The sequence below is a fragment of the Eublepharis macularius genome, chromosome 5 (assembly GCF_028583425.1).
Source record: "Eublepharis macularius isolate TG4126 chromosome 5, MPM_Emac_v1.0, whole genome shotgun sequence".
NCBI classification, from domain to species: Eukaryota; Metazoa; Chordata; class Lepidosauria; order Squamata; family Eublepharidae; genus Eublepharis; species Eublepharis macularius.
In genome coordinates this window covers 95,811,177-95,835,975 of record NC_072794.1, presented here as the reverse complement: position 1 = coordinate 95,835,975, position 24,799 = coordinate 95,811,177, and the positions used below count along the sequence as shown (strand labels likewise).

General features: G+C 44.5%; 1 protein-coding gene across 3 annotated transcripts in view; it reads right to left on the bottom strand.

The window, feature by feature from the left end:
- Positions 1–1,371: 1,371 nt before the first annotated feature.
- Positions 1,372–24,799, bottom strand: part of POMGNT1 (protein O-linked mannose N-acetylglucosaminyltransferase 1 (beta 1,2-)) — a 48,613-nt gene continuing 25,185 nt past the window's right edge. Inside the window, exons 12-23 of one of the 3 annotated variants that reach the window (XR_008597031.1) lie at positions 24,527–24,610; positions 23,730–23,771; positions 23,181–23,239; positions 22,513–22,585; positions 22,242–22,370; positions 14,480–14,605; positions 12,867–12,931; positions 11,823–11,867; positions 11,202–11,337; positions 8,225–8,334; positions 5,553–7,036; positions 1,372–4,515 (exon numbers count right to left, since the gene is read on the bottom strand). Coding sequence is in view for 2 of the 3 variants with exons in the window: in XM_054979588.1 (XP_054835563.1) it covers positions 6,940–7,036; positions 8,225–8,334; positions 11,202–11,337; positions 11,823–11,867; positions 12,867–12,931; positions 14,480–14,605; positions 22,242–22,370; positions 22,513–22,585; positions 23,181–23,239; positions 23,730–23,771; positions 24,527–24,610 (966 nt within the window). In the remaining variant the exon portion in view is untranslated. Of the gene's footprint in view, positions 7,037–8,224; positions 8,335–11,201; positions 11,338–11,822; positions 11,868–12,866; positions 12,932–14,479; positions 14,606–22,241; positions 22,371–22,512; positions 22,586–23,180; positions 23,240–23,729; positions 23,772–24,526; positions 24,611–24,799 lie in introns of all 3 variants that reach the window. The other 2 variants (XM_054979588.1, XM_054979589.1) reach the window with 2 other exon arrangements.

The following is a 24,799-nucleotide window of genomic DNA, read 5'->3' as shown; positions in this document are numbered from 1 at the left end:
GTCAGCAACCCTATCAACCTTATGGATTTCATAGCCTTTTAACCTCACAATTAATGCCCCCCCTCCCCAATCTATTTCATATATTTGATGAGGTGGAGCCTAGCCCATGAATGTTTTGGCTTCGATGAATCTTTAAAGCGGCACAAGGCATTATTTTTGTTGCAACAGACTAAGATGATCATCCCACTGGGATCTGTAACCAACCACTAAAAATGTATGTATCAAGCTTTTATTAAGGACATCACAGCAGGGCCAGGGCTTGTTTGTTTTTTAACCCCCACTATTGGCTGAGATTTCCCAAATTCTGCTTGCAGGAGGTTAGAGGCTCATTTGTCTAGCTTATTTCAGACTTTTCAACTTCATTGTTTTGGAAAGAAGTTTAGGCTTAAGGGATAGTGCTGTGATTCAGAAGCTCTAATTTCCCAAGGCTTGTTGAAACATGCTATGACAGGGGATCTGGTTTACAAAATGTTAGCTCTGGCAGCTACCTGTTAGTAATATTGTTTTGGAAACCCTGAGACAGCCATGCTAACACAAACAAAGACTAACCTAGAGAAAACAGAAGTGGCCCCTTAAATCAGGACAGCTGGAGCCAAGGGGGAGACTCCGGGCCTAGACATGAATAACAAAAGTCACAATCTCCTTCCATCAGTAAAAGGAAAACTGCTTATGTACCCAGCCTAGGGCTGCCAACCTACAGGTGAGGCCTGGAGACTTCCTGGAATTACAACTGCTCTCTTGACTACAGAGATCAGCTTCCCTGGAGAAAATGGCAGCATTGGAGGGTGGATTAAACGCTGCTCAGGTCCCTCTAGGCTCTGTCCCCAAGTCTTCAGGAATTCCTAACCTGGAGTTGGCAACCTAAGTACAGCCCCAGTTCAGAACTGGAACACAGAGGGAGGGGATTTAATCCTTCACCCCATCTATGTTAACTAACTGAAATCAGGCTCTCACTAGCACTGTAAGGGAAAAGGTCTTTTAAACTCCCATCCCCCCCCTTTAAAATGAGGACACATTGGCAAGCTGCAAAACCAAGCAGGGTTCGAGAGGGTTATATGGAGCGGATCTGTATCGGGGGTACATGCAAATCCAATTTGCCTTTCATCGAGAGATGGAGATCCATGATCTGCCTCTAGTATGTTAGAGCTCTTTGATTATGAGCCACCCCGTAGGGACATGCAACATGTTGGTGTAACTAACTATGGGGAGAAAAACAAAGTATAAATATTTAAATAAATAATAATTCTGCCCAAGACCCTGTAAAATGCTTATGGGCAACTTGTACACAGCCACACAACTGATTAGAGTGATACAGACTGTTTCCCATTTATGAGGAAGGGAAGGTTTTGGAACCGGCAGAGAGTTCGTTCTGTTGGGATATCAGTAGGCACAAATGCTCCAGTTTGCAAAATATGAGCAAGGCTGTTAATAATATGACGTTTTGGAGGTCGTTAATTCACAGGGTCATGATAAGTCTGAAGCAATTTGATAGCACACAGCACAAATAGCTAAGAGGAGTGCACTTGAGGAAGAGGAGGAGCAAAAAAAGGATGGTAGCCTAGAGGTGGTATTTTACTTGTGGTACAAGAAATTACTGTGAACAGAGGCATGAAAGTCACAGGATGTGAAACAAGTTCTGCCATCTTTATTGTTGGAAAAATAACAACTGGCTCCCCCAAAGCAGCCCTTCTCCCCCACTGCATGCAACGCTCTTCCCAACGGCCAGGAGCAGCCAGCCCCTTCCCCCATCGTCTCTCTTTTACAGTTCAGGTTTTTTTAAAAGGGGACCATAGGAAAGGAAAGGAATGGAAAGCCAGAGAGAGTACAGGGAGAGAGCCAAGACAACAACTGTGAGCCAGTGAGTCTATTCAAAATTGTGCCCAGGTCTCTTCAGGGGGCTTACTCCCAGGAAAACATTCTTAGGCTTGCACTGGCTGTCAGTCCTTTGAAAGCTGCCAATAGTTTGAACTGCTTGGCCTACCCGATCACAGCCCACGGAGGGACTTTACATTCTAATGTCATGTATTAGAACACATAGTTTGGGAAAGCTGCAGAAAGACCAAAAGAAACAGCAATGTGTAGGATAATATTATTAGAAGATTCTCATTGTTTCAGGCTCATGTATGACTGGAAAATACTGGATGATTCAAGACGGAAGTGGAGTTCCAGCATGCCCAAGGATTTAAACAATCTAAAGCAGGGCTGCAGAGAGCCACTATAGGGCCCTAGATGGAACTGCTTTCTGGGGGCCAATTCACACACCATTCAGACCCAGCTAAAATATCATAGGAAAGCAAAGATTTGCCCAGCTGCATGGGGCACCCAGAGGTAACTAGGGCTTCCACTGTTGTGTCTCCCTATTTCCCCTCCACCTGCAGCAGTGATTCAGGGACTAATTCTTCAGCTTCTGGGATTGGGTGAGGACCTAAAGTTTTGCTGGATCAGACAAGCAGATTTTATCTAGCATTCTGTCCTTAATAGGAACCAGCTACAAAAATTATAGCTGAAGAAATAGCAAGTAGACTTACTAGGTTGCCTGGCGTGGCAGGCAGTCTCCCACCTTGATCTTGCTCAATGGAGCAGCAGGAGGAAAATTGGGGAGGGGGGAAATTCCACTGAGCAATGCTTTGACACTCTAGGAATTCCCCTAACCTTCAGGGGTTTTACACAGTTGTCCCAGTCTCTATCCTCCAAATGCTGGTTAAAAAAAAAATTGTTCTGTATTTAAAGGTCAAATGGAGAATTAAGTTCCACTAAATTCAGTGAGAGTTGCTGGACAATAAGCATGCAAAGGATGGCAAATGTTAGGTGCAAAGCAGAGAAAGACAAGTGTGCTCCCACTGGAATCTGCAAATCAGCGATAAGGGCACAGGCCCAGTTTGCCTAGTTACAGAGTGCACAATGGGCCTCCAGTGCTTTTAAAACTCCCATAGACTTAAAATGGAGCTAGGCTAGGCTTTTACATGCCACAGAGCATTAGGAGTACATCCAAAATCTGAGGGACTTACAAGTTGCTGTACCTACTCTGCAATGTTTGCTCTTTTGACTAGGGGAAAATACATCTTGAAATGGCTGTTTTCGCTACTTGTTTCTCTATTAAAAATCCCCAAATACATCTTACCCCTAAACTAAAACTCACCAACCTCATAAACTGTTTGCAAAATGTTTTGCATTTGATTAGGTAGGGCAGAAGTTGTACCTATTATGAGTGCTAAGAGCAGAATAATGTTCCTTTCATGTAACATTTTGAAATTCTAGGCTTTTAAAACTATGAAGTAGAATCACACAGCTTGACTGATGCTGCAGTTGAAAAGGTCTACTTCCAGTGGCAATGTTAATGGAGCAGCCACCTTAATTGTTTTGGCTCATAGCCAGATATACCTTCTGGTTTCAATTTTTCAATGGCTGACATGTCAGCAGCACTAAAGAGAGTAGCAAACTGAAGCAGCTAGGAGAATATTACAACTGAAGAGCTTCTTCACCCCCCCCCCCAGCATAACAAAGCCATGAAAATACTTTTTCCTGCTTGTCAATTCTAATTGGTAAAAATGGTGTACTAATAGGATGCTGGGTGCTGTGAAAGCCAAGCTGATGGATCTTTAAGCATATGTGAGTAAGGAAGGGAGCTCCATTTGAAAGCAAGGAATCCTTACTTGTTTTTCATAATCTTGGGACATCCCAGTTTTGCACACGAGGTAGGCAGCAGCTGCCTTACTATTAAAAGCAACCAGCAGATCACCCTATTTAGTTTCCCCTCTGAAGGACCCCTGTTTTTCCTTATCAAGCCTTTAAGAGACAAAGGACTCTTGTGACTTCATACAATGAGAAGAGAGAATACCAGGATCTCTTACTGCCTAATTCCTATACTTCCTGAACTCTTGCCAAAGAAAGGAGTCCTCTTTCTTCTCTCCGATCATGTACTTTGAGATCTCAGAGCTGTGCCTTCTGAATCTGAAATAAATTCAGTTCCTGTAAATGAATGGGACATGTGTTTGCTGATTCTCTAAGCAGAATCACCAAGTGAATCAAAGCTTTGGATCCTGGGTGGCTTTCAAGCCCCCTGTTACCAAATAAATGAAACCTACTGCTAGCATGCTTGTAGTTCATTCAAGTGGTTGGCCTCACAGAGCTAGGTTGATAAAAACGTGCGAAAAGTTCCCAGTTTTAATTTCAAGTGGCATGGTTTTTAACAATAAAATAAAACAAAAAGTGCATTCTGTACCATGATATCACTTAATAATTAATCTACTGTTTAGCTGCTTCATAAAGAGAACCATTTCATTCATTAGAAGATAGACAAAATTCGCATCTGGTCTCCATACAACTCTAGAATACTTTGTCCTGTGCATGTCAGTAAAGAACACAAACTAAATTTGTGCTGAGGAACATCTTTTAAGTCCAGTTTATGGTACCCATGCCCTCTCCACATTATGTTTCTTGCTCCGGAGACACATGAGAAACAAGTGGGAACTCTTCTTTCAAAAAAATGAGGAGTTGCCCTGTAGTCACAGTGATCTGGGTGGTGGGGGGAGGGGGAGGGGAGAAGAAAGGAAGAATAGTTTGTGTGGCCCAATTTTTCTAAATGAAACATGATGCAACTGAAGACAAGCAAGACAAGTATAACTAAATGGAGGAAAAATAAGTAGATTTACAGTACCTTCCTAAGGAGAGTTACACCCTTGTAAGTCCATTGGAGTCAAGGATTACAATGGTGCAACTATGTTAGAAAGGCACTGTTAATCACAAGCAGACTCTACTGTACTTTCACTCTAGGTCATGTTTGTCATACTGCCGGAAGACCACCTCTTCTGTAGCACATTTACTTCGAAGGCAACAGGAAGGGCCAAGAAATACTCATATGCCTTTCCCATTTGCTACACTGGATCAGGTGGTTTCATATGCATTTTACACTTCCTGATTAATAACAGCTGACCCTGTCAGAGACAAGGTGGTCCACACATGCTACCCTGTTTTCTAACAAAAAGTTATGGGATGTATTGAGGGCAGACACACAGATTGTGGATCACATCTTAAGTATCGACTCACATCCTGTTTTTTCAAAAGTAAAGAGCCTGTCTCAAGCCACCCACAATATCCAGTACTCTCCTCCTCAATTACGGGAACCCCAGGGCTTTAGGTCTAGTAGGGAGTAAGATTTTTGATAAGCTACCAGGTATGAAGCACAATGCTCTCAACTCAAGCAGCCTCTCCAGCTCCAGAAGTGGTGGCAGCGGGTGGGAGCTATGGGGCCATCACTAGCCAGCAAACAAATTAAATGAACATTGTAACAACATGCTGCCTATCCACCTTGTCATCTTTTGTGAAAGGCCTTGTGGGTCTTGGACTTGGACTTGCTTGGAGGGGGAAGAAGACAGAAAACAAAAAACGTCAACCAAGTGTTAAGGGCAGGATTGTGTTGAACCAGAATCCAACCATCCCTTAAAGGGCAGTACTTCCATTCCTTTAGTTATTCACTGAAAATTACATTCTAGATCCAAATAGTACCTTTGCCTCCTAAGGCACTGGATATGGAAAAGGAAGCCTTTGTTCACCTTTTATCCCTGAATTGCTGCTTCCTTCCTTCATCTCCACACAGTCAATCTGAAGTCCAGAACAACTGAAGAATTGGACACTTTCCCCAGGGTGCGCGCATACACAGGTCTCTTCTTTGAGGAACAGGCTTCAGCAACTTTGGCCTGAAACAACCAGCCTAGCAGGAGAGATCCAAGTCTCATCAACTGAGGCTTCCTCTACAGGTTGGTACCACCAAGAGAGAGGACAATAGCCTATGAAGTGACATGCCATTGCCACCACTCTCTGCACACAAGAACGATGACTGGACAACTCGACTGGGCAACTGTGTTTCTGGGATTGGATTTTTAAACCCAGAGAAGCCCATTCCCAAAGAAACAAGAAGAATTAAAAAGTTTGGTTAGATTCATTTTTCTTCATCTGTACTATTAAGAGCTGACAGAGACCAAGACTTTCTAGAGTAGCACTTGCTCATTCAAGGCACTTTTTACACCTGGTCCTTTGTCCTGTTCCTGGACATTGTACAACATCATGGGCTGCAGCTAAGAACAGTACCAACAAGCCCTACATCCCTGGCCTCTGCAAGCTACTGCCAGTCTGACTCTTGCATGAGTTGGTGCTAGGAAGAGTTGCCTTCATTGGCCACTGGGGTAGATAAGGGCAGAACCCAGAAAGGCCTGTTCTCACATGGATGCCCCTCTGACACAAACTAGGGAAGGGAAGAGAAAGGAATTAACCAGAGAATTCCACAGTGCCAATACATGGAGTTGCTTCCTGATGTTGCAGCTTCCACCTTCAACACAAAACCATCCCCAGCACACAAGTGAGCTCTCTGCTTGGCCACCTTTTAGCGAAGCTGCAGTAGGCTGGCTCATCTGTTTCACAGAATTCCCCCCACATGTTTTCAAGGGATTAGATTTGCATCATAATACCCTCCTTGAAAACCACCAGAAATACAAGCAAGACAAAACAGCTTGTTGAAGGATGCTGACCACACAGAGTTAATAAATAAAAAAAATCGTATCCTGAAGCAGCAGCGTGAGAAGAGTTCCTAAAAAAAGGAACCAATCCCTTTCAAACAGCTCCCTCTGGCCCAGCCCCCAATTTGGGGAAAGGGTGGCCACAGTTAGTAAAGCATCAGTGTTAAAAATGAGACAAATTGCATTGTTGCAGCGGCATAGAAAATATACTAAATGGCGCCTGCTAGAGCCTTCCCAGGGCAACTTATCCATACTCGACAGCAGCTGCCTCGGGGCACAGGAGCCCTGTAGCTCTTCTGTTTTGCCCCCTACTCCTAAGACCCTCAGACAAAATGACACACAGATCCTGCGGAGTTCCACGGCTGCCTGTGCCTCTCCTCCCACAGCAGACAGCAAAGGCGACATGAACGACGCTGCAAGTTCTGCTTCATGTCTGCTCTGCTGCTGCTGCTACAGGACCGACTGCCTCATCCTTGGCTTGGGGCTCCATGTAGATGGGGGTCACTGATGACGGTTTCTTGAATCTAAAACAAAGGAAAAAGAGGGATGGGAACAGATTACCAGGATACCCAAGACGGAGAAGTTAAGGACTCCACCCAGTAACAGTGGAATAGACAAAGAAACAATACATGATGGTTTCTCTTCTCTTTCTCATGGCCAGCCCACAACTACACATCCTGCATTCTTCCCTATCCACTTATTCCAGTCATTTCCTCCCACTTCTTCTCAACTATCTTGTTACATTGGCGTTCTCCAAGTGATTCTCAAAGTCCCCGACAATGACCCCTTCCTAGTTCAATAGCCTCCATGTACCTAGCTTTCAATGCCCATAGCAAGCGTAGAGCTTGCACATGCCTTAAATAATCAGGATACCATCATCTGCAGTACACACAGATGCAGAAGAATCGAGTGCGTCTTCTCTTGTGAAAAACTTTGGCTCCCACCAAATCCCAGTCGAGAGCCTAGCATTCATCATGGTACATTAAACACACTACAACAAACTTTCAAAGTGTTCTTGTTAGAATAAGATGTACATGCAGTCTGGTTTTATGCATTGACAATAATATTGTTAGGCACTCCATAGACACTTACAGTTGAGACCTACTGTACTAGCAAAAAACAAACACAAAATCACATTAGGAAAGACAACATGAAAATGAACAGTCTGCATACAGAACGATTGTGAAAAAGCAACTCTGAGATAATCTCTCTGTTGGAAAAGGGGTAAAGGCCATCATACGTGAAGTAAGATTCCTTTTGTAGGAAAGTTAATTCTAAGGCCAAACAGCTGGATTTCAACCAAACAAACATTGTGAAATATTACACTGGATGCATCTCTATATATTTATGCAAAATACAAGAATGATGAACTACGTTTTGCCACACAGTACATTCTCTTGCCAGGTTCTCTAAAATATTTGATTTTTTGTTTTTAGTTTTAAAGAGGATAGAATAGGCACCAGCAGTCAGTGATGACAAGAGGACAATGGACACAGTGCTCAAGTAGATGTTTCTGCTCTGCTATCTCCTGAACTGGGACCAAGTAGATCAGAAAGGAAAAGGGAAAGCCAATGGCCATTCAGGAAGCAGCTTTTCCATGTACCTGACAAAGGGAGCTCTGACGCTCAAAAAGCTTATACTATGCAAATGTTGTTGGTCTTAAGGTGCCACTGGACTCAAATCCTGCCGTTCTTCCCGTGAAGGACACTTACGAATACGGTGAAGCAGGAACTCCTACTACCAAGAAGTGGTTCTTTTTCCGGAAGAGCCGCCACAGTCCCTTGTGGTTCCCACGGACATCTAGATCCCAAACATGGAGGCACTAAGGGCAGAGGAAAGAGGAAAGCTTTACAAGCACAATGGCACCAGACTGGGAACTTTTCTGCACACTTGATAATCCTGATTTACTTAGCAGTTGATCCCCAAGCATTGAAATAAGTTTGGGAATGGTTTTTCCATATGTTTGCCCTCCCTTTGCATTTTTACTGTTGTGGAGTTGGTTTATTTTGTTCTGCACATGCCTTAAATAATCAGGATTTTCAAGTGAGAGTGTTGTCATCACTGGTGACATCATAGGTGATTTTTTGCATATGCTTATGTTTTATTAATATATGCGCTGATTTTAAAAAAAGACTGACAATCACATGGAGAAGTCTAAGAGAGGAACAGCTCCATCATCTATACCTAAGGTTTCCCTGGGTCCAAACTTGAGAATCCCACCTGGGCTGACTTAGAGCCAAGAGGCAGGATGGAGCCTGGAGCAGCAGCAGTTATGTGCTTTTCAAACTGTGCTGGTTTTTTTGGCCCACAGTCCCACAGTTTTTTGGCCCACAGTCCCTCTCCTGGCTCCCCAGGACCACTGCATTTTTTAAAAACAACGTCATTTTCATAGTGTTCTATCGGCCTAACATTGTAACAATACATGCAGCAGATTGTCTGAATTCCTAGAGTTCAGTTTTAAAAGTCTCTAGCCTCTTCCCTTGCAGAGATATAAAGAAAAAGGCATATCACCGCCATGGGATGGGCTAGAAACTTACATTGTTTAAAAAAATGAAAGCTGGGAATTCTGAGGGTCTGCAATATGTATTATAATAGAAAGTTGATATAATGCTATGAAAACGATGATTAAAAAAGACAGTAAGCAAAACTTTGGGGTAGGGAAAAAAGGTGGTGGGGAGGAGTGCTTCGACAATGAATGTCCAATCATTGAAAAGTACGTTGAAGTTAGGTGGGAATGGGCTGGAAAAACAAAACCAAAAGAAATATTAAGCAGAAGGAAAAAATCTACTCAAAATTGACTTCCAGAAAAAGATCAAGGTAAAGTGGTCTCAACAGAACCGGAAAAAAACCAAAACACCTAAAGCAAAACAAAAAAAGACGCGTGTGGAAATCAAGGGATAAATCAAAGCAGTATGGGACCAGAACTGATGGAAAATACACTAGTGGCCAAAATTGTGGAAACCTTTTGGAAAAAGTGCATTTTTGAGGTTTGATGGCTCATTTCACCACTTTAGTTTGGAGTAATACCATAAAATTATATAGCAATGGAAAGATAATTTAATCAAGAATGTAATGCAACAAAGTTTGTTCAATTATCTGTATTCTATCAAATGTTATAGCCAAATAACCAGGAAAAGGAAGCACAATTTGCTTAGGTTGATATGAAGTAGCTTTCCTTCATTTGAATGTAGCCATTCAACGTAATACAATTCAAGAAATGGCACAAAGAGTTGACTGCTCACCCAGAAAGCGATGTAAAATAGTACTATTAAGTGAACAAGGGAACAGTTATGAAGAAATTAGAAGAAAAATTGGTGGAAACTTAACCAAAGGTGGCATTTCTAAATTTTTGAAGAGATATAAGGCAACTCAGTCACTACAAAACCAGACTGGTAAAGGCAGGAAAAGGTGTACACAAGCAAGGGATGGTAGAAGAATTGAGAGACTGAGCCTAGGTGACAGAAGAAAATCATCGGGGTGTATACAGAACGAAATGGCGCAATTCAATGTGAAGTTGAGTGCAAGGACTGTTCGGCGCAGACTGGAGGGATTTGGTCTTAATGCTAGAATTCCATGAAAAAAACCATTGTTGTCTCTCAAACAAAGGTTGAAAAGATTAAACTGGGCTAAAACCCATGTTAACTGGACAGCGGAACAATGGGACAGTGTTATTTGGAGCGATGAGACCAAAATCTCCCTGTTTGGTAGTGATGGCATAAAATACGTGAGAAGAAGAATCAGAGAAGATTTGCATCCTGATTGCATTACAACTACCGTGAAACACCCAGTTAGTGTTATGATATGGGGTTGTATGACATCAAAAGGTGTGGACAGAATTTGTGTGATAAATGGCAATATAAATGCCCAAAAATACATAAATGAAATACTTGAGCCCAAACTGAAGCCTTCCACACGTGATCTTTTCCAAGATAATGAAGCATTTATATTTCAACAAGATTCAGCTCCATGTCATGTTGCTGCTGTGTGCAAAAAGTGGTTTCAAGATAATCATATTCCACCGTTGGAATGGCCTGGGAATAGCTCAGACTTTAACCCCATCGAAAATCTATGGAGCCGTCTAAAGAAACTGGTTAGTGAGAAGCAACCTAGCAATAAAACGCAATTAATAGAAACAATAACTCAATCGTGGTTTCACATTATAACAGCTGCAGAACTAAAAAACTTGGTTCACTCCATGGGAAGGCATTATAAGGCCGTAATTAAAGCAAAAGGTTACCCAACTAAGTATTAACTGACATGGTGAGAATTGTTGTATAACTCATTTTTTCCTATGTGTTTCAATTTTCTTCTTTATAACTACTGTTGTAAAAAAAAATCCTTCATAAAAGTTATTGCATTACACTCTTGATTAAATTATCTTTCCATTGATATATAATTTTATGGTATTACTCCCAAAAAAGTGGTGTTATGAGCCATCAGACCTCAAAAATACATTTTTCCCAAAAGGTTTCCACAATTTTGTCCACTAGTGTAGAGTGTGGAACACCCTGGGTTAACGGCAGACAAAGTTCTCACAAGACTCTGGACAGGGTGAAGCTGCTATTAGGAACTTTTTTCTGTGCTAGATTTGAATTCATGTGTAACTACAGCAATCTAACAATGGAGTCTTCTACATTCTCTTTCTTTTACATTCTACATCATTGGTTGGAAAGGAAGATTGGAAATTACCTTGGCAAGCTGAGTCCAGGTGGTGAAATCAGCTTCTTGTTCCATTTTGATATACATCACATAGATCTTTCCTTCTGTGTCTGGCACAAAAGACTCCTCACAGGGGTTCTTACTGTGGTCCAAAACCTCTGCCTCACTGATGAAAAGGGGGCAGGGAAGAGGAGGACAGAAATAAAAAGAATCCATCATGGATGCATAGGGATAGGCGTAATCCGCAATCCAAAAACTCTTAAGTAGCTTTGAGAAGTCAGTGAAAGTTGTACAACCACCAAATGTAATTTTTCAAATATTTATCAACTGCTGTCATCAAAATTTTAGTTTGTCAGATGTCTCATCCAAAAATATTAGACAAGAAATTTCTGGCATCTGTTTTATACACCTGAATTATACTCTCTCACACACACACATGCACACTCCAATTAGAGATATATCCAGAGTAGGCACAGTTTACTACCACAATTGGTATATGAGAACCCTGATGATAGATATTGCTAGTCAGCAAACTGCTTGCTAGAATTATTCACCAGCCTAAATGGTTCTTTCTTCCTCCTCTGCTTAAAAGACAGGATTCCACAAATCCATATAGCTAAGAATTTATTGATTCCGTAATACATAATTTACCTGAGCAGTCCATGAATTTCAATCTCATATGCATCTTTCTTTAAACTGTGTGATAAAAAAGAGAGTTTGTTATGTGCAAGCATGCATACAAGATGAGTTACAACATTCATTTGAAGGCAGCTCAGACTGTGTGCCAAGGTCTAGCTTCATAATTCTAGAGAAGGCAGCCATCAGGTATGGTTACAATCACCAGCCCTACTGTACAGCTCTACTGTAGGAGGAACATCTTAAGTAGAAGAACTAAAACAGGCCATTGGATTCTCTTTCCCACATATGTCTTCTCTCCTGCTCCCTGCATATGCTTGGAGGAGGCCAGGACTGAGACTTGCCTAGGAAGTGAATGCTAGTTATCAATACCCATGCCAGACTGTGGGAGCCAGAGGGGCAAGTGCAACCCACTCATGTCCTACCCATAACTTGTATCTAGCAGGTTCATTAGCACAACTGGCTGGTCAACAGAAGGAAAAATGGGGAGTACAGTAGGAAATTATGGGGTAGGCCACATGGTACTCTAGATGCATACAAGGGCCTATCAATAAGAGAGCTAGGAAGACAGAAAGAGCACTTGCATAAAGGGAAAGACATAACTAGAATGTGGTGGAGATCAGATTAGCATTAATTTTATCAACCTGAAAGAGTCCTGGGGGGATTCTACGTGGGGATGCCCACGTGTTCCCTGGGATACATGTGGGTTTTCCCCAACAGACCCAATAAGCACTCCTATGACTGTTTCAGGCTGAGAAAATGGCATTGAGGGAGGACGTGGCATGCTCTTCTCCACATGTACAGTGGTCCTGATCTTAACTGGGCCCTGCATGGGTAGGAATTGGGGAGAATCCACAACTCACTTGTGAGTGTTACTCCTGACATGGGGGAAGAGGCATAACTCAGATCAAACCTGTGTCGTCTGTAATGTGAACAGAGGCCCTAAGTGAGCAAGTCCAAGCTGCGCAGGTACATCAAGAACACTAAGTGTCCTGTTCTGAACAAGTCTAACACTTACACTCTAGGATGGCTTGCTAGTTACACATGCATCGCACTCACCTATCCACATTTTTAAGCTGTACGTTGGGGACAGTGTTGAACTTGTGCTTTTTGAAATAAGCTTCCTAGGAAAATGAAAAAATATTTAGAAACCACCACTCATCTCTTTCTATATTTGGCCTAATAAGACAGAAGGGAATCTGGGCATGCGCACACAATTTATTTGACTTCTATACTGCCTCTCTACCATGTTTAGTGCTCAAGGCTGTTTACAACATAAGATATAAAATAACCAATACTTAAAAATAAATAGTCTAAAATACAATACATCATATAACAGTGAAATAGCATAAATACAAACATTAAAACTGATTACAATATAGTACCAGTACATAAAGCCCATAAATCATAAAGAACAGCACCATCACAAGAACTGTGATCATAGCTCCAAGAAAAGTTCCTCCACCCCCTACCCCTGGTGAGCAACTGCAGCTGCTGGAGGCAGCCACTAGAGGAAGTACTTTAACATGAACTGCACAAGGCTTTGGGTTTGCCAAGACAGGGAGATGGCAGAGAAAATGAATAAAATGAATCCATTCTTTGCATCAGTTTTCATTGTGGGAAATATAGGTAGTTACCCCAATTAGAGCTGCTGTTTTCAGGAAAGGGGACAGAAGAACCAAGGTAAGCAGAGGTGAAGACATTCGAGGGCTAATGAGCAAATTTCGAAGCCATGTCACTGGGCCTGGATGGTACACCCCTGGTGATTTCTTAACAAAAATAGGCCATGTTGGTCAAAATCATCCTCCTCACACTAATTTTTGAAAGGGATCCTGAGGAGATCCAGGAAGTTACAAGCCAGTTAACCTAATGTCTATTCTGGGTAAGTGGGTAGAAACTTGTTATTAAAGACTGAATTACACACATAGAGAAACAAGCTCTACAGAGGAAGAATGAGTATTACACTAGAATTTGTGGTTCCCAATGAAGCAGTAGGTTTAGGAAAGACAAAGGATCGCTTGAAGAATTAACCTGTGGAATTCATGGCTACAGGATGCACTGATGGCCATGAGTTTAGTTTAGCTTTAAAGGGGGATTAGACAAATTGAAGGAAACAGATCCTTCAGAGGCTATCAGCCATGATGACTCAATGGAATCTCCACGTTCAGAGAAAGAACCACTCTGCATATCAGTGTTGGGGTTGGGGGACAGGGGGAGGCTTTGGCCTCCATGCCCTGGTTGTTGGCCTTTCCAGGCAGCTGACTGGCCAATGTGTGAAACAGGAGGGTGGACCAGGTGGACTACTGGTCTGATCCAGCATGAACATTTTTATGAAGGTGCTGGTCACTTATTACTGCCTATGGATACTTGTCCATGCGGAGAGGAGGGTGGGCATGTTGGGTTCTGGGATGCCTGGGAGAAAGTCAGTGAGTACAGGTGAGATTTTGTTTGGGAAAGATAGGCTCACTTGACAGCAAGGAGAAGCTGAAGAGTGACCATTTTTGTAACCAGATTACAGAGGCACAAAAAACACATTATAAGTTCCCCTGAGATGTCAATGGGATGCTAATAGATTGCCATAGTTAACAGATCCAGAAGCAGAAGGCTGCAACCATCTACTAGGCAGAGCAACTGGAGCCTGCTGACTATGTGTGGGTCTATGAGTCACTCACATGGAAGTAGCCATTCATGTTGAGCCCCACAATACCAAAATGATATGAACGCGATACGTCAGGGATGATGCATTCTCGGCCTTTCCGCTGCTCTGGCATTCGCATCCACATATCCCAGTCCCAGAGCTGAAGGAAGAAGCACAAACATGATGCTAACATGTGCACACAACACAATAAATCCCTGTCTGAAAATAACCTGCTTCCTGTCATTCCTTTCCCTGTAACTCCATCCTGAGATGCCAGGTGAAAGATGCCTGGAAAAAGCACACCACACTATCTAGCAAGATTTCTTCTTCTAGTTCTCTTATTCCTATCTATCATCTAGTGGCTATTCTGTGGCATGCCCTGATACACAGAGCACAAGTCTGGGCAATAGCTGGGCTAATTTAGGACTAGTTATAGCATCACCACCTAGGAGATGAAAGAGGCACAGGTTTTGGTCCGATGTTCTCTCAGAATCCAGAACCATCTTTGATTTCAGTTGTTTTCTTTGGAGCTGGAAGCTGAAATTCCTGCCTTTATCTCAGGCCTCTTCCTCATGGTGAACTTTACATCAAGTTTTCTGCGTATTCAACCCATGAGGATTGGATCTGCTTTATTCATTGAATCTGGCCCCATACTACGTCAATTCTTTAATGCTACAGTTTGAGAGAGTTGAACCAAAGTGGTGTTTGTTTTTTATTTCTGCACTACAAAAATACCCTGATTCTGCTGCAGGCGTTGAGGACTGGTCAATTAGCTGAGGACTGGTCAGTTTCCTCAATGGATCAGTTTCCTCAGTTTACAAGAGGTTTTTTTGGTCTTTTTTAATGGCCCCGAAGTTCCAACTGTTGCTTTTTTAAAAAAAAAAATCAGAAAAAAACGGGATTGGTTCAACCAGTTCAAAAACAGAGTTGCGCTTACCGTAACTACTGTTCATTGACGTCTTCTGTGCAGACACACATGGGACTGCGCCTGCGCAGGCCTGCTGACCGGATTTTTTCTTTCTAGCAAAACGTCCACTAGGGGGCGCAAGTCCGATCCAATGCGCATGCGCGGCCGTTTCCCGCCCGAGCGACATTGGCCGAATTCGCCCCCTTCCCCTCAGTTTCTCCTTTGCCGCCAAATGCCTTCACATTATCTGGAAGAACACAGCGGGGTAGGAGGGAGAGTTGTGTGTCTGCACAGAAGACGTCAATGAACAGTAGTTACGGTAAGCGCAACTCTGTTTTCACTGTCCGTCTTCTGTGCAGCCCCACATGGGAGACTCACAAGCCACTTACCCAGGAGGCGGGCATGTGTTCTCACTGAAAAAGAGACTGAAGCACTGCTTGACCAACAGCAGCCTCTTTCCTTTCCCACACATCTAGTGCGTAATGTTTAGCGAACGTGTCAGAGGACGACCACGTCGCAGCCCTGCAGATGTCTTGCAAGGGCACGCCCCTAAGGAAGGCCGCAGAGGCAGCTTGCGCTCTGGTGGAATGAGCTTTTACTTCCAAAGGGCAAGGTAACTTAGCATGCGAGTAGCAGGCCCTAACAGTCTGAGTAACCCAGCGAGAAATTGACTGGGATGTAGCAGCCTTTCCCTTCCTGGGCCCATAATAGCACACAAACAGTTGTTTGGCACTCCTAAACTGTGACGTACGTTGGAGGTAAAATAAAATAGCCCTCCTCACATCCAAGGAATGTAATGCCCTTTCAGAGCTACCAGAAGGGTCAGGAAAAAAGATAGGCAGGACAATGTCCTGAGAGGTGTGAAATTGAGTGGACACTTTGGGTCTAAAACGAAGGTCAGGTCTCAGCACCACCTTATTCTGATGGACCTTCAAAAAGGGAGGGTCCCACCTCAGCGCAGCCAGCTCGCTAACCCTACGGGCAGATGTAATGGCGATCAAGAAGGCCACTTTACAGAATAACCATTTTAAATCACAGGTAGCCAGTGGTTCGAAGGGTGATTTCATAAGCCCCGCCAACACTACATGCAGTGACCATTGGGGAACAATTTCCTTGACTTGTGGAAACATATTATACAACCCTTTCAAAAAAGACTTCGACAAACTGTGGGAGAACACCGTCTTCCCATCTATCTTAGGGTGGAAGGCTGAAATGGCAGCCAAATAAACTTTAATAGAAGAATTAGAGAGTCCCCCGTCCTTTAGGGACAGGAGGAACTCAAACACAGAAGACAACTGGCACTCCCAAACATTCACTTCGTTGCCAGCAGCCCAGGCCTCAAAACGCTTCCATTTAGCTGAGTATGACCTGCGAGTGGTGTCTCTACGGGCATTCAGCAAAATTTCAGCTACCCTGTCAGACATCCCTTCCGCCCCTGAATGTGCCAAGCAGTGAGGTTGAGTTTGGGTAGGTCGTGATACCAAACCCCTTTGTCGGACAGAAGGTCCGGGTTCAGTGTGAACCGATAATATAACCCCTGTGAAAGCTGCATGACATGTTGGAACCATGCTTGTCTGGGCCAGAAGGGCGCTACTAGAATTAAGTGAGGCCCATCCCTCTGGATCTTGCTGACGACCCGAGACAGCAGTGGGAACGGAGGGAAGGCATAAAACAGGTGCCCTGTCCAGCGTATCTGGAATGCGTCCCCTAGGGAATGGCGACCCAGCCCTCCCCTGGAGCAGAATCGTGGGGCCTTCTTGTTGGCCTCTGACGCAAAGAGGTCTACGCCTGGAAATCCCCAGTCCAAAAAGATGGAGTTCAGGTAGTTGTCTGCTACGGTCCATTCGTAGCTGTCGAATCGCATCCGACTCAGTTTGTCTGCGATGACATTGGTGGTGCCAGGAATATGGACCGCATGAATGGATATGCCCTTGTCCACGGCCCACTCCCAAATCCGAATGGCCTCTTCGCAAAGGGCCTTGGAGGTAGTGCCCCCTTGCTTGTTCAGGTAGAACATCATGGTGCAATTGTCCGTGAGCACCTGAATGGGCTTCTGCTGCAGCGTGTCTGCGAAGGCGATAAGGGCATAACGGACTGCTCTCAATTCTAGCAGGTTAATGTGATCTTCCCTCTCCTGGGTAGACCAGACCCGATGTGCCCTAAGGGCACCACACTGGGCTCCCCATCCTATCGTGGAGGCATCAGTGGAGATTGTGATCTCGGTTTGGATGGACCCAAACGCAACACCCCCAAGGAGGTTAGTCTCATCAAGCCACCATCGTAAGGACCAGATAATCCCCCTGGGGATGGAATACTGCTTATTCTGGGACTCATGTTCAAAATCATGGACCGAGAGGAACTACAGCTGGAGAGGTCGCATGTGCAACCTGGCCATAGGTGTGACAGCTGTGGAAGAGGCCATGAGGCCCAGTAGCCTCTGGATAGCTGTTACGGATTGGAACCTGCATTTAGAAAAAAGGTTCACCATCCTGCCAATCTTTAAAGCACGCTCCCTGGGCAGAAAACCTCTGTTTACATCACCATCCAATTCCATACCGATAAACAGTATTCTCCTGGACGGGGTAAGGTTAGACTTTTGTAAGTTAACCAAAAGTCCTAATCTGGAGCAGGTGAGCATCACAGTATGAATCTGGGCCAGGAGTGCATTAGCAGAGGGTGCTGCTAGAAGCCAATCGTCAAGGTAGGGATAGATGGTACAACCCTGTTCCCTCAAATAAGCCACTACAACAGCCATACATTTAGAAAAAACTCGTGGGGCTGTTGAGAGACCAAAGGGAAGCACCTGGTAATGGTAGGCTTTATTGTTACATAGAAACCTAAGGTACTTCCTATGATCAGGATGGATGGCAATATGGAAATATACATCCTTGAGGTCCAGGACAGCGAACCACATGTCCTCGGGCATTAACTGGAGGACTGTGTTCAAGGTAAGCATCCTGAACCATTTAACGAGAACGAATTTATTCAGTTCCCGTAGGTCTAAGATGGGTCGTACCCCCCCATCTTTCTTGTCTACCAGGAACATCCTGGAGTAAAAACCTAAGAGGGGGTCCTGAGGGAGTACCTCCTTCACAGCCCCCTTCTCTAGTAGTGCCACAACCTCAGCCTGTAAGTTATCAGAAGAGGATTGTACTGAGAGGTCAGGAAGAGACAACACTGGGTAAACATCAAACTGAATTTTATAGCCAACTTTAACGATATTAAGGACCCAACTATCAGATGTAATTTCTGCCCATGCAGAGGCAAACTGAACCAATATGTTTCCAAACACGACAGACTGTTTGAATTCTAGTCAGAACTGCTTTGGTTGCGTTGCTGACTCTTTGACATCGCGGGCTTGTGGACTGCGACGAGGGCGGTAGCTAGGCCTCCGGCGCTGAAAGGAACCTGTAGGCGGCTGGAAGTGCCTGTAGGACCCATAACGTGGATACGGCTGGTATCGCTGCTGCCGTCCACGATAGCCCTGTGAAGAGCGATATTGAAAACGATTCTCGGTGGATGGCCCGGTCGGGAGAATGCCGTAGGAACGGGCTGTCAGCCGATCTTTGCGCTTCTGCGACAGGTATTCATCTGTCTTAGATGAAAACAGAGATTGACCTTCAAAGGGCAGATTTTCCACTTTGTTTCGTGTCTCGACGGGCAGTGCAGTCGTGCGGAGCCACGAGTGTCTGCGGAGTACGATGGACGAAGCTAACGCTCTCGCAGAGGTGTCAACGGTATCACGACCAGCATTTATTTGTTGTCGAGACAGTCGCAGGGCCTCATCAAGAACCACCTTCGCCAACACCCTCTGGTCTGCAGGGAGTTTTTCCATAAAGGCCGCCATGCGGTTCCAGAGGAAAATTTGATACGCTCCCATGATGGCTGAGTAGTTGGAGATTTTCAGCGTCAGGGCCGCAGACGAGTATAATTTCTTGCCCAAGGAATCCAATTTTCTGCTCTCCTTATCGATGGGCACAGCATAAGACCCTTGGCGTTACCGGGTCTGCATTTCCTCAGTAATGAGGGAAGAAGGGGGTGGATGCGCAAAGAGGAATGCACATACGTCATCCCGTGTCTTGTACAGAGCCTCCAGCTTGCGGGATGTCGGGTACACAGAAGCCGGCTTCTCACAGGTGTTGTGAATGATTTCCACCAAGCCTTCAGTGAATGGGAAAGCAATAGTTGGAGGGTTCCCAGACTGGACATATTGCAGAATTTTATCTTTCGGCTTAGGATCTACAGCAGAGATCTCAATATCCAAAGAACGGGCCATCCGGACCATCTGTTCAGTATAGAGTCGGTAGTCCTCAGATGGTGACACATGATCGGTCCCAATGATGATGTCATCCAGTGACGGGTCAGACGGAGGACTGGGACTCGGGCCCTGATAAGGTTCTGGATGTTGGTAAGGCGAAATGCGCCTGGGAGAACCATATTGGGAGAACTCACTCCAAGTGTCACCCCAATACTCCCTGCCAAACGATGGAGAGCTGGCATACAGAGAACCCTCTCTGTCATATCCACTCCGAGGAAGGTGATAAGGCCGGTCCTCCCTGTCCGCATAGTCACCAGCATGCCACATTTGGGCAACCCGAGGTGGAGCGTCGGGCAGGTCACCATCGTCATCAGTGGAGTGGTGTAATGGAGGTGACAGGTGCGGTGACGGGGTCGAGGGCTTCTCCCAGAGCACCTCATCCGTTTGGACCGATGCCGATTGCCTGTGCTTCGATTTCTTTTTTTTACTTCTTCTCGCACTTGGCGGCTGAAGTCTGATCGGCGCTTCGGTTCCGGTCTATCGGAGCCGGCGATGTCACGACAGGCAACGGATCCGATGCCTTCGGATCCGATTGTGCACTCGTCTTCGGAGCGAGGCTAGTGCGCGCCGATTCAGCAAGTTTCGGAGCCGATGACGACGGAACCGATGTCGGATCCGATGGCTTGGGAACCGACCCAGCAAGGATGTTCAGTTCCAATGTAGTTCTCGGCACCTTCGGAGCCGGTGTGGTAGTCGGTTCCGACCTCGACGGGGATCTGGAACGGTGCCGCTTCCGAGTCGGATCCGACCTCGGAGCCGAGTGCTTGCGACCCGACGCGGAACTCGCAGCCTCCTTCGGATCCGGGGTTGGGGTCGGGGCTTGTAGGGGCCGATCCGGCGAGCGAAAGCAGGAGGTAGAAGCGGTGCTCCGGACAGATCCCATCACTGAAGGGGTTTTGGCCGTCCCACTAGTCGGTGGTGGCCCCCCCGGGGTATCAGGGGCTCCCGACGCCCACATAGCACGTCTCCACAGTAGGGCATTCAATCTGTTTGCCCTCTCAGCCCTGGCCTTTGGGGTGAACCGTTGGCAATGCTCACATTTTTCCACAATGTGTCCTTCACCCAAGCACTCGAGGCAAACGGAGTGACCGTCTGTCCTGGTCATCTTCGTTGAGCAGGTAGAACAACACTTAAACAGCGACTTCTCCGACATGTTCGACTCGATCTCCTCAGAAAAAAGTTTCCTCAGAAAGCGGACAGCTAGTTCTTTACCGGTCGGCGGCAAAGAAGAAACTGAGGGGAAGGGGGCGACGTCGCCCAATGTCGCTCGGGCGGGAAACGGCCGCGCATGCGCATTGGATCAGATGTGCACCCCCTAGTGGACGTTTTGCTAGAAAGAAAAAATCCGGTTAGCAGGCCTGCGCAGGCGCAGTCCCATGTGGGGCTGCACAGAAGACGGACAGTGAACAATCAGGTTGCAGGGGAATGAAGGGGCGGGCCAAAGCCAGGACCAGGACCAGGCCTCACACTGAAGAAAACATTCTGCACTCCAAAAATACCCAGTTTGACTTTGCTGGGAAAAAACCATCAGGGTATGCATGCAGGGAGAAAAGTTGCAGAAAAGCAGCTGCAGCCCTTCTCCACATGAAATGCAAAAGAGTCTGAGGAATCAGTTTGGGACTGAATTAGGGTATTTTGACTGTGTATGCAGAAGTCTTGAGAGAAATCGATGCAGTGTGGGTCCAGAAACAATGAAAAAGCACCGTGCAGAAAACAACCTGGACTGAAGTCACAAGATTAGTTCAAGTAGTTGTTCAACACTCCCATATTTTTAAGAAAGATTTAAATTAGCTGAACTATAGTGAGCTGCAGGGGTTTGCATTCGTGCAAAAAGCATGCACTTTTTCCTTCAAAACATGCATACTGCTCTCAGGTGCCCTTGTTTAAGAAACACTGGATACATGGAACACATGCCAAAGCTGAGAGGCTTGAACAGGTAAGAGTATACAAAGCTGCAACGGAAAACATGGTAGCCTCAAACACATCAAGGAAGTAGATTGTATATGTTCATTAGTAAAGCTGCTGCAGGTTCCTTTATCATTTTGCCAAGCCCAACCAGCTGATATGCCTCAACTATTTGTAAATTAGAGGCACAAGGGCATGCCAACTAGAGATGACCATCACAAAGAGGTATGCTTCTAAGCTGCATGGACCACATAGATACACAAGTTATAACAACATGGATTGTGAGGAAAGCATGAAACTTTGATCATTTTAAAATATGAATTCAGGGTGTTTGCAGACTCATGCAGGACCTTTCATTCATTGAGATCACAAATTTCAAACACTGCTCTTCCCTGCTCCTTCCACTGAACTTTAGAGATCTTTTAAGATTTTTATTTTTCAATTTTGTTTCAACAGGGAAGTTTTGAAAATAGCATGAAGACCTTTTAAAATAAGACGGAACTATCAGAGATTTCTGACAGTACTAATGCTGCAAGAAGTGATACTGTGTCGACTTCAGTCACTGAATATCATTTTGCTCTTTTATTCAACATCTAGAATTTTAAGCGGGGGGGGGGGGGGTCAAGCCTTGTTCCATAAGGAAAGCCCTACAGAGACGACACTGACCTTTTCTGGTGTTGGCCATTTGGGCTCCAATTCATCTTTGTAGAGGGCCTTCCTCAAAACCCAACCCAGGCCCGGCATGGTCTCCACACGATATAAGAGGGAAGGATCCTCAGCTGTGTGCTCATAACCCTAAGTGACCCAAAAGAAGTATTTAAAGGCCCTTGTCAGTAGAGAGCCCTTCATGACTGTGCATGCAGAGAGGATTCTGCAGAACACCAAATAGGAAGAAGAGTCCCAAAGAGAAGGCAATGGTAACAAAACATTAAATCACCTGATCATTCCAGGCAGAGATGCAGTACAAGCTGTCATCTTCCTCCAGCAAATAGATAGACTGGCTTAAGAAACTGTTGATACAAAACAAAACCGCAATTGGAAGAAACCTCATTGTTTAACTCAACCTTGGTTAAGCTGGTTTTCCAGTTATTAGCCCACAGCTAAGTTTGATGGCATCCTTATGCCACTGCCTTGTGTTCTACAGAAGCACAGCACATGGAACAAAATCAAGATGAGCAGATCAGTCAAGCGATAGGCAAACCCATTTCATGAGTGGATCCAAAATGAAGTCAAGCATCTGATGAAATGGATAACAAGGATGACTGAACCCCCAACAACCATGACTGAAGTAAATGCTCTGGTTGGTCACAGGGACTACCCCACATTCATTGTCTGCCTGAGTTATCTGCCTTCTTGATCTCCTTTTGAGGGGCTAGTTGGAGGACGTCCTATCTTCCATCCTCCCAATCTGAAGACTACACACCTCAATCCCATCTCGCACCTGTTTCACTGGTTTCCTGTTCTCACAGTCAATTGTAGCACAACAACTAGAATTAGTTTGGTCATACTGTAAAAAAAAACCAAGACCCTTCCTGAGCTTCTTGTTAAGGGGTAAAAAATGGAATCAGGGCATAGTTGGGTTCTGGCTCTAAAATCAGTTGCTACCTGAAGAAATCAATGGAGATGTCCAAGTCTTCTTCTAACACCACAGCAAATTTGGCATCCTAAAGAGGGAAGGACACAGGAAGTGAGAGAATGAAAGTAGTAAAGGAAGTGAGAGCCAGGAAGGGTAATATTCCCACCCAAATGATGATAATATTCTCCCAGATGTACTATTAAAAGTCAACAATTTTATTCTTGTCATCACCACATTGGCACCAATCTAAACATGGACTATGATTAAGATCCAGAAGAGCCTACCTATGATTATGTTTCAGCTGAAAACTAGATGGTCTTGACCAGGGTATGAGGATACTAGCTGTTCAAGCACCACAAAACCATGAATTTCCAAAAGCATTTTAAGATATAGAATGTCATTGCTAGTGATGCACGCTTTTAAAAGAATGCTTCAACAATATGTTATAACGTGCATCATTCTCTCGGTCACCAGAACGTATTTCCCAGTGATTCCAAAGCACAATTTTCCAACTTGGCATGAATAGGCTCAATCAAAAAACAAGAAAAGAAGAAGGGGAGGGAGGGCATTCCACATACTGGATGCAAGTTGAATGTTGCAGTCAAACTGGCCTTGTAGTGCTGTAAAAAAAGAGAGTAAAAATGTTATATTGAACAGGGAATGGTCTTGAAACCTGTTTTATTCCCAGAAGAGCAGCTAGGAGATGGAGTGTTAAAGCAATACTTTGTAAGCAATCCTAAGTAAGCAGAGGCCCTCCAGTATAAGTAGTGGGCACCCTGGGTAGGGGTGATCATGTAATTTTGGAATTTACAGTCTTGGGGAAGGAAAAAGCTGTACTGGGCTTCAGGAAAGCAAATTTTAACAAACTTCAAATTATGATGGATAGAATCCCATGGTCAGAAATACTTAAGGAGAAGGGAGTTCAAGAGGGGTGGGAATTTCTTAAAGGTGAAATATTGAAGGTGCAATCACAAACAATTCCTATGAGAAGGAAAAATGGGAGGAGCCTAAAAAAGCCAAGATGGCTCCATAAACAGCTTTCTAAAGAGTTGAGAGGGAAAAAAAGACTCATTTAGGAAATGGAAGGAGGGCCTTATAACCAAGGATGAATATTAACAAATAACCAGTACTTGCAGGGAGAGCGTTAGAAAAGCTAAAGCTCAATATGAGCTAAGGCTAGCGAGAGATGCTAAAAACAACAAAAAAGTGTTCATTGCTTATGTTCAAAATAAGAAGAGCAAGTTGCTTCCCAGATGCTAAGCATAGTTCTTTAGGGTGAGCCACAGTTAAATGCCCCAGGCAGCCAAGCAAGATGGCTTCCATAAATGAGTCACTGCCATGATTCCCAAGGGGTGAAGAGAAAGGAGATCCTCACCTGGGAGACTCTGGCATTTTTAATGCTGATGGGGGTATGCTGGATTCCTTTCAAACCAAATAATTCAACCACATCCATTGGTTCCTGGAACAAGAAGGCAAAATGCAAGATTTGTAACTGGGAACCTTCAGACCAAGGGAAGGCCTATTCCTTTCCAGCCTCCCTTAGCCCATTAGCAGCCAAAGAAGAATGTGACAGGCTTCAGATGCTACCAAGGATAACTGAGAACTATTTTACTGTTCTTCATTTAATAACAATATAATAATAAAACGT